This window comes from Panthera onca, chromosome B3 (genome assembly GCF_046562875.1).
Source record: "Panthera onca isolate mPanOnc1 chromosome B3, mPanOnc1 haplotype 2, whole genome shotgun sequence".
In the NCBI taxonomy this organism is placed as follows: domain Eukaryota; kingdom Metazoa; phylum Chordata; class Mammalia; order Carnivora; family Felidae; genus Panthera; species Panthera onca.
In genome coordinates, this window is record NC_138344.1 from 94,669,769 (window position 1) to 94,682,401 (window position 12,633).

At 35.6% G+C, this 12,633-nt stretch overlaps 1 protein-coding gene across 1 annotated transcript in view; it reads right to left on the reverse strand.

Moving 5' to 3' along the window:
* The window catches only part of MDGA2 (MAM domain containing glycosylphosphatidylinositol anchor 2), an 867,659-nt gene that overhangs the window by 282,558 nt on the left and 572,468 nt on the right, over positions 1-12,633 (reverse strand). Inside the window, exon 6 of the mRNA XM_060619633.3 lies at positions 149-418. Coding sequence (XP_060475616.1) covers positions 149-418 — 270 coding nt within the window. The remainder of the gene's footprint in view (positions 1-148; positions 419-12,633) is intronic.

A 12,633-nucleotide genomic window follows, 5' to 3' on the forward strand; every position in this document is an offset into this window, starting at 1 on the left:
CATCATTCATCAACTATAAATAATTTTCTATGTATATGACACATACATGCAATATTTGAGGAAATGTTTTCATACCAAACGTTATTTGCTTTGTGATAGCCTCGCTAACACAGAAATCTATGTGGTAACATTCTCTAGGCCAACTTACCTCTCACAATGATGTTGGTGGACTTTTTTGCAGGGTTTCCCACATTATTATTGGCGATGCAGCTGTAAGTACCGGCATCTTCTGAGGTGATGGCAGGTATGGTCAACGTTCCTCCATTCAAAACTGTCTTTTCAGGCAGAGTCCCAAAGGACCTGACCCAGGTGAGAGTGGGCACAGGCTCTCCTCCTGTCGTAACACATACTAATGTTATGGCCTCTCCAGGATTTACAACTATAGGGTCATCCACCAAGAGTTTAATTGACGGAGATGCTAAAAGACATAAACAAACAAACAAACAAAAAAAAAAAACATGCACTATTTAGATCTCCTACAACTGGAATTCAACAGCATGCTTTATATTTATTCAAACAATTAAAATGGCATAGTCTTTTCTTTTGCCAAAATCTTACTGCATCATCAAGTTTAAACCAGATATAATGGTTACATATTTTAATTGCATGGCATAAACCTGTAGAAGTGCACTAAGAATCTTACACAGAGTCAGAGGAATTAAAATTTATGTATTCCTGGATTATTGTTCCAAAATTAGAATGACAAGATTAAGGTTTTTAAGTAAAAATCCCTTTCTCTTTTAACACTGAAAACCATTATTTGTTTTTGTTCTGCCAGGTACAAATATTGCAGCTGTTTAGTCCTTGTATTTTCATATTGCAGCTGTTTAGTCCTTGTATTTTCATAAGGAAGATCATCAATTATTTAATTTGTGGATCATTCTGAGGTGCTATGATATATTTTTGTGCCTGAACCCAACTGAATAAGAGATAAAGGCATAGATCATTCCAGTCTTTCACCAAGCAGTGGGCCTGGTTTTTGATCTTGAAAGGAATAACAAATCATCTAATTCTAATGCAGTCCCCATACTTCATCTCTAACCTCTCCATTCACAAAAGGTCTAAGACAGTGAGTTTGCATAACTGCTTTAAAACAAACAAATGAGAGCTCAAACATAGTCGCCAAACTGTGACTCCTGCCACCCTAATGTTTAGGTTATATAATAATCTCCCCAGTGAAAATAATTCCCTTGCAAACTTTCAGGTTAAAAAATATAAAGATAAATATCCATTCAAAAAAATGCTGTGTTAGACTTTTCACCAAACACTCAAAATAGAAACAGCACAAAAACTATCTGTGTTCACATGCAGCACTTTTTTCTGCTTACAATGAAGTGCTGGCCTACACAACGCATCCCTAAATGAAGACGGGGGAATGCAGTATGCTGGTGTCTGATCTTACATATGCAGAAATATTTTATACCAAAGTTAAAACTGTATTGTAAATCCACATCAAAAACACATGAAATATTCAATTGTACAGTATAATTTTTTTTAACTATTAACTTCAACTTAGAGTAGAGAGTGATTTTCTCAGAATAAAAGGCAAACTTGTGTGGTCCAATATTGTCTTTCCTTGTTAAAACAAAATAAAGCCAAAAAACAGACATGAACAAGAAAACAATTCCATGTTATTATTATGATTCTGTGGGATGGGCACAAATTGCCTGGATAACGTTTTTAAACATGATTTTTTGCATGTTGGTCCTTCTAACATCATTTTAAGTAATATGGACGTTTTTCAAAGTGTCTTAATAGCCCATGTGAGGTGTTTACTTGAAATTATAAAGATTTATGATTAAAACTGGAAAACTCACATAGTGAAAATAATATGCAAAAGGCGCTGCAGTTTAGTACAAAAGAAAGTTCTGTCAAAGAGCTATTTAATATTACTATTTAAATATTTTAGAAATAGATATTATGTCTAATTATCAATATGTTGCCATGAAAAAGTAAAAGAAATCCCCATAGCCGAATGTGAGGTAAATAGCATAATCTCACAAGGGTATTTAGTTAAAGTATAATTCTAGAGATTCCAACTTTTATATCATGCTAACACAGTTCATTTGTTTTACATCATATTTTAGTAAAATTTAAAGTCCCAAGGCTTAACGGCCACTAACAGCATACGTTTGGACTATGGAAATATACAATGGTGACATTAACTCAAGAAATATTTGCCCCTGAAATCGACTTGTATAAAGATGAGCTTCTATTAGTTTCTATTAAAGAAAAAAGCTCAAGAAAATTCCAAAGTTCAGAAAAATAATACATATATAACAAGACCACTGTCGTACCTATAAAGCACTATATAGAACTATATCCACTGTCTTATTTTTTAAAAAATCCTCTCTTTCCCAAATCTGAATTGAAAAAAGAATATCGTCCAACTTAGATTTGTTGAAGATGGCATTCATTTTTCTGATTATCCCTGATATTAAAAACACCCCAAGAAGAACACAATAATGGCAAATGATTTCAAGACTTTAAGAATATTCATATACGGGGGCGCCTGGGTGGCGCAGTCGGTTAAGCGTCCGACTTCAGCCAGGTCACGATCTCACGGTCCGTGAGTTCGAGCCCCGCGTCAGGCTCTGGGCTGATGGCTCGGAGCCTGGAGCCTGTTTCCGATTCTGTGTCTCCCTCTCTCTCTGCCCCTCCCCCATTCATGCTCTGTCTCTCTCTGTCCCAAAAATAAATAAAAAAAAAAAAAAAAAAAAAAAAAACGTTGAAAAAAAAAGAATATTCATATACAGGGGCGCCTGGATGGCTCAGTCGGTTAAGCGTCCGACTTCGGCTCAGGTCATGATCTCACGGTCCGTGAGTTCGAGCCCCGTGTCGGGCTCTGTGCTGACAGCTCAGAGCCTGGAGCCCATTTCAGATTCTGTGTCTCCCTCTCTCTCTGCCCCTCCCCTGTTCATACTCTGTCTCTCTCTGTCTCAAAAAAAAATAAACGTTAAAAAAATTTAAAAAAAATAAAAAAAAGAATATTCATATATATGTTAAAATCAAAATTTTCTAGCTTTAAATACTGAAAAGATAAAAGGTGAAATTGCTGCCATTTTGTTTTAGTGTCTTACTTTTGATTTTATAAGTATCAGTTTTTTTAAACTATGAGGTTTTGCTTAAGAACCTCAGAGGCATTAGAATTCACTAGGCTTAAGTGTAAAGCATGTCTTAGAGAAAAAAAATTAAAATGGGAAGACTTAAAAATATTTTTTTCTATTATCAAATGTATTTTTAGAGGAGACTTCTTATTGGAAGGATCCTTTGCTAATTTGGAGGTTTATAAAAGAGTAATGCAATATATCCTGGGCTATTTACTCCCTTTTTATAGGTTTCCATAGTTCCCATATTTTTCCCTTTCATATTACATTGTATAATATTAGCCAGGCTATTAGAACTGCTCTTGAGCCAGATGTAGTGTGGTGGTTCTATTATCTGAGTGATTCCATTATCCATTAAGTGGTGGGGTGTTTGAGTGGTAAGAGACACGTGGGTTAAAATCTTGACTGTGCTATTATTTAATAGCTGTTTGACCTTGGACAAGTTCTTTTACTTCTTGGTGACTCAATTTCTCATTGTTGAGATGGAGGAAAGCAATTGCTAACAAGCTTATAGCTTTGAGATGCTTTAACATGTCTAAAGTGTTTACAATAATGTCTAGGAAAAAATATCCACTGAAAAAGTGATACCCTCTGTTACTATTTTTGTTACCACTATCATAGCCAGGTCCAACACTTAGCACATAATAGGTACTTAATAAGTACTAGAAAGGCAAATCAATAAGAGAGCAAATTAATAAATGAGTGACTGGTGTGAAAAATTTAGTCACTATAAAATTCAACTGTTCTATTTTATTCTGATGCATATGGCTGAGATATTTTAGGATCATTTTGACTTTTGGAGGTTTTATACCATGTCATATAAAACACATTTAAAGACATACACATTTTAAGCAAACATGATTAAGCATTTATTAATATTTTAAATAATTTTCAATTTATAATTTGAAACTATTATTTTTCAAAATTCAACATTTTCACAGGAATTTTCAAAGCTTATGAGCAAAAATTATATGTATTTCATCATCCACCTTGTGAGTGAATGCTATTTGTTTCACAGTGTCCTTAAATTGTCCAACCATCCTGAGTCTGTGCATTATAAGCTTATTATTTTTCAAAATTCAACATTTTCACAGGACTTTTCAAAGCTTATGAGCAAAAATTATTATACGTATTTCATCATCCACCTTGTGAGTGAATGCTATTTGTTTCACAGTGTCCTTAAATTGTCCAACCATCCTGAGTCTGTGCATTATAAGATTCTTCTTTAGCACTTATATAGGTAGACAGGAAATGAGAAAGATAAATCTTATTACACTAAATCATGTAAGTAGCTGAGTGTTCAGTAAATGACTATAGCATGTGTTGGTCAAATTACCGCATCACTATATCAATACAAACATGGAAGGCCACAGAGGTCATCAGTCTCCTTCTTACTATGACAAAACTGCAGTGTCCTAAAACATATTGCAAGATCTAGACATCCATACATTCTTCACAGCAACATCTGAGAGACAGATTACCATTTTCAGCTCATTGTTAAGTAATAAAGAAATTAAACATGAAGATTGAAAAAGGGACAAGAGAAACACTGAATGGACAATATAAGTTTTATTTGGGATGTTCATGAAACCAAAGCAAAAAGTAGAAAAAATGAAATACATACAATAAACAAAGGAAATTTTCCAAATTAAGTGAAATTTAATAGAGTATTTGAAACATGTTTTTAGTTATTACCAACACCTGACTCAAATTACATAAAAATAATTCCAACTAAGTCAGCTTTTAACATAGCACACACATAGATACCACCAGCTATAAAAATTCTGTGTATATGCAGGGCTTACAAATCACTGTGGTGCCATTCAGGTTTTCAGAAAGGTAATCTTGCCAGCACTTAATCATGGCAAGCATGGGTTACCATAGGAGTTGTCACAGAGATGTGACTGTCCTCTTCAACATCAGTATGCCAACATTCTAGCATGACTGATGTGCTCTGCGGTAGGAATCTGACTGACTGATCGATTGATAGATAAATTATTGGTCCTGGGAGAAATGTGATGAAGTAGGATAACAAAAAGAGAGAGAAAGAGAGAGAGAGAGAGAAGGGAACAAAGAGGAAGAGAGGAAAAACCAGTCTGTTGTCTCTATTTTCCAAAATCCTAAACATTTAATAGAGTTTCAATAACTGCAGTGTGGAAAATATATTTTAGGAAATATCTTTGAGAAAGGGAATTCTGGCCATATTCCCTTCAGTTCCTCTTCTGGTAAACAAAAAGAAGAGTTTTCTTGGGCTGAGCAACAGACACTTCAGTGGGTTCCAGACAGAGAGAGGACTGGCCTCTTGGTTCACACACCAAATCCCAAACAGCTGGATATTCAAGAGCAGAGTATCTGTGTATCCCTTCTTGGTTTGAGGTCACTGAGTGTGACCAGCTAGATAAACGAGAACACAGTGAATCTCATGGGAAAGGCTCCATGCCTCAGGGGAGTGGTCTTCAGCCCCACGATGGTGGAATGGAAGAACAGAGACACCTCAACTAGCATGGTCTTTGTCTCAGTTTGAGTCTTTCCAAAAATAGGTCCTGATATATGTAGTTAACTTGAGTGCAGATGCAAGGAATCATACTGAAGGAGCAGAAAAGGGGGAAAGGAAAGGGGAAAAAGCCAGTAAAGGAGCACTAACGAGCTGATCATCTTTGTGGGAAGCCTGGGTCCCTGCTGATTGGAACCCTGGGAGAGACTATGGAGAACAGACCTCAAAGCTCTCCTTGTGAAGAGCAAGAAGGCTTTGTGGGGTGTTGTCTACTACCTCCCATCCCTCATTAGTTGAGGATTATTCTGTGGTTCTTAACCTTCCAACCTCATGCTTTGGCTGAACACATTGCTGAGTCCAGAGAAAGTGCTTAGAGAGAAGAGTACTGAATGTGGAACCTGTCGAAAGAAATTTCAGCAACCTCCACAACATGCTAAGAAGAGAAGGCAGGGCTTTCACAGTATCTGCTAGGATATCCTTCCATGTATCAGTGATAAATACCTGGCTATGCAGAGATAATATGAAAGAAATAGAGAAAGAAAGAATAACAAATGAATGGGTGGTGAGTAGAGGCACCTTTATCCATAAGGATACAGGCACAAAACAAAATGAATAAGAACACGGTGTAAATTGAAGGAAGGGGGATAAAAGTATATATGATTAACTTCCTGCTTCTGTTCTATGGCCCTACATTTTCTAAACTAAAACATATACAGATGATAAGCAAACCAAGCCCAGCTTCTATGTGGAGAGGCATAGCATAAGGTATGCTTACAGACTCAAGGAATAGAAAAAAGTTTCTCCCAGAAGAACTACTTACTTCACCAAGATGCAAGAATCACTATTTTTTTCATGCCTTTCCTTGAAATCCATTTTCAACACACATTTCACTGAAATACAGGTTGCAGTGAACATTTCACGTAGTAAAAATGAGAGAATATTTTAGAAGTTGAAGACTGAAAATAACCTATCCATTTACTAGGGTTACTATTCAAATATTATCATTGTTGACATATTAATTGATTCCCATGAAATCCAGAAATGATATCATATTAAGCAATTCTGTTTAAAACAATGCTCCAGGATATGGCAATATTCAAAACAGTATTCATAAATAGTCTCTAATTCAAGAGTGAGGCTTTGGTACAGATATTGAAACCAACATGCATTTTTATTACATTAATATTCACAGACAGAATACTTCTGGAAATGATTGAGAAGGCAGAGTAAGTGTGTTTCTGCACAGAAAATTACATAAAAGTCTCCTAGAAGAGACCTAGTTAATAATAATACCAGGGTCCAAACCAGGTTGGCACAGCCTCTTTTGTTATTATTATTGTTGCTGTTGCTGTTATTAGGAAGGAATGTTTTTAGATGTGTTGCTTATTTTCCCTAGTACAACGAATTTCAACACATCCATTCATCCATTCACTCAATGGGTATTTATTGACAACCTACTATATATTTAGTCCTGTGATGGACACTTGAAATTTACTGGTGAAAAGAAAAACAGCCAAAGATCCTCTGCACTCAGAAGCTTACATCCTAGCAGGAACAGAGCTAGCCCTTTCCCCATGATTCCCATTATCTTAGGTGACTTCATATATTTACATCACCTGCCTGTTCTCTGAAGTTATGTGCATTTCTGATCCCTGACCAAGATGCTTATGCCACATGAACAAAATGAGTAAGGAAATTTGCCACAAGATATTATTCAATAAAATGAAGCTTTACAAAATAGAACAAGTGTCATTTACATTTGAATCTAATAAGTGGACAAGATAAATGGAAAAATTAGAAATGGAACTTGTGTTTTAAGGTGAGCAAAAGCTTATTTCAGTCAGTAAGCAATGCCAATAGTTGGGACGATTAAATACTTAGTGGCCTGAAATGCCTTCATATACTTTGGGAAACATGATGGAAAATAACAGTAAAACCACATACACCTCTCTCCCTTGGTCAACAATCCTTAACTATTCTTGCCAAAATGTAAAATCTTGGCTAAATTGGGTCTCATTCGAGTTTACAAGAAACCAAGCATTAATTTGCTATTGCAGCCGAATCCCAGGGGGTCATCACTCATGGAGAGTAATCCAAGCTAAGCACTTCCGACTAAGGAATTTGTTGTACACAGAACTTTCCTGTTCTTTACAGAAGGTACCAGTTGTTTAGGAAGAGTGCCACTTTGTAACAATGTCCTCTTCACAAGATCAATAGAGCATGAATTTGCTATACTTGTTGCCTGAAATTTTCTTTCAGTGTTTATACACTTGGTAAACAGGTAGTCAACACTTTACCATGCTCTACTATCAATATCAATTCTTCACTGGATTCCTAGTTTTCTGTCCAAGCCAACTGAGTTACTTCCTCCTTTGTATGGCAATAGCTACTTTTAGTAACCACCTTTCATGCCCCACTACATTACATTTACTCCTACCCTTGTACTGTGAGATATTTAGGAATAGGATATCAGGGTGAAAAGGATGATGTTTTTCATATTTGTACCAACAGCACCTAGAAAAGGATGTCATAAAGAATTAAGTGCTCGGGCGCCTGGATGGCGCAGTCGGTTAAGCGTCCGACTTCAGCCAGGTCACGATCTCGCGGTCCGTGAGTTCGAGCCCCGCGTCAGGCTCTGGGCTGATGGCTCGGAGCCTGGAGCCTGTTTCCGATTCTGTGTCTCCCTCTCTCTCTGCCCCTCCCCCGTTCATGCTCTGTCTCTCTCTGTCCCAAAAATAAATAAAAAACGTTGAAAAAAAAAAAAAAAGAATTAAGTGCTCAATAACGTCTCATTAAATAAAACAATGTTGAATTTAAAGATTAGAGAACAATATGCTTAACATAATTATCTTTCAGGGAAATGCAAATCAAAACCACAATGAAATATGATATCACACCTGTAAGGATGGCTAAAATAAAAAAGACAAGAAATAACAGTGTTGGTGAGGATGTGGAGGAAAAAGGAACTCTAATATTACTGTTAGTGGGATTATAAACTAGTACAGTCATTATGGAAAACAGTATGGATGTTCCTCAAAAAATTAAAAATAGAAATATCATACAATCCAATAATTCCACTATTGGGTACTTACCCAAAGAACGTGAAAACACTAATATGAAAATACATATGCACTCCCATGTTGACTGCCCCATTATTTACAATAGCCAAGATATGGAAGCAACCTAAGTGCCCATCAAGAGACAAACTGATAAGGAAGATGTGGTATGAACGGAATATTACACATCATAAAAAAGGATGAGATTATACCATTTGAGACAACATGGATGCACCTAAAGGGTATTATGCTAATTAAGTCAGATTAAGAAAGACAAATACCATATGATTTCTGTCATGTGGAATCTAAAAACAAAACAAAAAACAAACAAATAAACAAACACGGGGAAGAATCAGACCCAAAATACAGAGAGAAAACTGATGGTTGCCAGAGAAGTGGGTGTAAGTGGGCAAAATGGGTGAAGGGAAGTAGAACATACAGAATTCCAGCTATGGAATGACTAGGTCACAGGAATAAAACGCACAGAAAAAGGAATATAGTTAATGATATTGTAATAGTGATGGATGACGACAGACGGTAGCTAGATTAGTGGTGAACATAGCATAATGTATACACTCAAATCATATTGGTGTACTCCCAAAACTAATGTAACACTGTATGTCAACTATACTCAGTAAAATTAACAATAAAAAATAAAGATGAGAGAACAGAAACTCCACTTAATCCCCAACTACTCATTATTATAAACTTAACCAAAAAAAATAAAATGAAAAAATGTGACATATGACTTATAATTTCATGAGCCATTCATTGAAAAATAGTAGTTATAAAGACCTGCCAGTTCTTTCACTGCTCGATCCATCTAAACTTAACCTGGTTTATATTACTAACAAGGTGACAACAACGAATTTCTCTATCAAAATTTAGTACACCACTTTTATATAGTATCTTATTTACACGTCTTTGTGCTTAACCCTTTGCTCAGTTATGACATACACATTACTATTAATAAACTATGTGATTAAGCTAAATTATATCCCAGAAACCAAAATAAAGGGAGCATGGCCTTTATCCTAAGAGGACAGTATGTAGATAATTCGATATGGCCTTAAAAAAATCAGTCAGGACTTAAGACTTTTCTATGAGAATGAGATAGCGCAGCAGCAGAAGAGATAAAGACATCACCTCTAAGACCATCTGGTGCAGATCTCACAGCTATACTATTGAAGCCGTACCAGAGCATCGAAGCAAACAAAACAATAATTCTGTTCTGGCTACCACAGCTGCTGAAATAGAGGCAGCTGGTATTTCTATAACCAGTATGATAACACAGAGAGATCCATGCAAAAAGGTACTCTCTTACTGGTTACTCTCTTATTGAACTAACAAAGATTACTTTCTCTTTCTATAACCCAGCCTGGGGACACTGTATTATAGTGTTCTATTTTGAATCCTTTTATGGTTCTATAACTTTATTCTATAGCCATTTTGGCTAAGATTGGTGCAAAGCTAATCTTAAAAGAATAATTTTGAATAGATTTAACTCTGCTGGGCCTCTATTTGCCCCCTAAATATCCAGGGAATTCTGTTAAATAATTCCCAAGGGACTACTTAGGCCAGATTTCTATTTTGGTTAGGAAAACACCTGGGCATATAGTCTTCTAATCATATGACACATATTATTGAGGTTATTCCAGTTCCTAAATTGGGTCCAAGATCTAGCAAAGATTAGATGGAGAAAACTATAACCTTTAATATGTGCCAGACACTCTTCAAAAGCCTTTACATATACTGACTCATTTAATTGCATGAGATAGGTACTATTATTACTCATCTTAGTTATTATCAATCTGAGAAATAGTTCAGATAAATGGCCCAAGGTCACATAGATAGTGACGGCTGGAACTGGGATTCTAATTTAGGCAGTCTGATGTGAGATGAATATAAGTCATTGTAGATAAATTCCAAAGTGAAATAAACAAAGTTGGTAATTTCCAAGCTCTAACAGAATTCTTGGTATTTATGCCAGAGGAGGACTTAGTGCTGCCTCTCTGACAGAAAGAAGAGGCAGCATTCGTGTCATCCACTATTACGTTATAAAAACCTAGGAAGGGCAAAAATAAATGTGGGTTGCTAGTCAGACTTCCAGAAACATCTACCATTCAGAATACAAGTCCATTATTACATTATAAAAACCTAGGGAGGGCAAAAACAAATGTGGGTTGCTAGTCATACTTCCAGAAACATCTACCATTCAGAATACTAGTCCATTATTACGTTATAGAAACCTAGGAAGGGCAAAAACAAATGTGGGTTGCTAGTCAGACTTCCAGAAACATCTACCATTCAGAATACAACGCAAAAAGGATTTGTGAACCACCTAAGTCAGAATTAAAAGGACTTAATTCTGAAGTGTCTTTGGCTCTCTAGGCCATGCCCAGAGGATGTTTACTCCTAACTTATACATAGCTACAGTGGAATCAGTTATTTCAATTCTCAGATTTCAAGAGGTGAGGAGGAGGAACTTAAAGTCTTCTTGAGACAGGAAAATGGAGAACAACAGTGGTAGGTGACAATGTGCCAGCAAGAAAAGAGAAAGAGAAACATCACATAGAACAGTAAGTGTGGTCACAAAGATAAACTAAGTTATTTCAACTATCGTCCCCAAAATGCCAGATTACGAAGGCATAATTTTGAAAAGCAAGAAAAGAAGTAATATATCCACATATTTAGATGTTAGTAATTAGATGCAGAGAAAGAAACATTTTTGCTGATGCTTCTAAATTTTGCTATAAAACACTACTTTGTGAAAGACAAAAGTGGTCATATTTTGCTGAATACAGTAGACCAAAGCTTGATAAAAAAATCAAATCATACAAATCATACATACATTCACATTGAACACACTTGAGCCTTATAAATGGTTATTTACTGTGGATTTTGGAAGCGGTTTTACAAAATAGAATATAATCTTGATTGCCTGAACTGGGTCACAACCCAGATAAGTGTAGTGTCATGAGTTCCTCAGCACTGAGCACATATCTGTTACCAACCTCTCAGCTGGGATTTCTGCTCTAGTCTCCATGGACATGTGTGCATTTGGAATCTAATTCTAGTAGGTGAGGGTGCCTTAATAAATTAAGACCTGTCCTGGGAAAGCCTACTATTGTGTCGATTTTGTTACGTAAAGGAATAAATGTGGTTTTAGGAGATGTTTCCTTTCAAATACAGATAGAATTAAGTATTTTTCTTACTATGATGTGTATATTGATATTCCTTCCCCATATTAATTAAATAAAAAAAGGAAAAAGGAAGGAAGAAAAAGAATCAGAGCTAATTTGTAAAAAATAAATGCGCTGAAATAGAGAAATTCGATTTCAAGTGTTGTGTGTGATGAGGAACCATTTGGACTGAATTGCAAAGCCATGCACATTGTGGTTTACACTGGAGAGAATGACAATTTTAAACTATAGACCTTGTAGTAGGTGTCACTGCAGTAGATACACTGCAGGTGTATCATGTTGACATTCTGTAAATAGTAGCTGCTGCTTAACACTGTCATTACAGATCTAATTCCAACAAGAGTCAATTCAAGTCTAACCATTTAACTAGCTACACTTCTTATCTTGGGATTTCAGACATTCAGAGAATATTTAAATATATTGCTGCCATGTTCTAGGACAATGCTGCTACATGATAAGGGAGGTATTTATTTTTTGAATAAGAAATAATGTAATATAGTATGTAGAAGAACTAAATAAGCTGCAAAAAATGGAATACTGCTTAAGGAAAGATTAAAAGCCAATAAAACCTTTTTATTACGATTTTAATATGAGAGATAAAACATTGACTGAATCACCTCTGAATTCAATTCCTCTCTACACATAAGAAATGCACGTATAAAATGTCCTGCCAATATTTTATTTCTCAAAGCCACTGGAAATATAGATTTTACATTTTACTTCTGATATTTTCACTATAGATTTCAGTAAATCTACATGTTCCCATTTTAGTA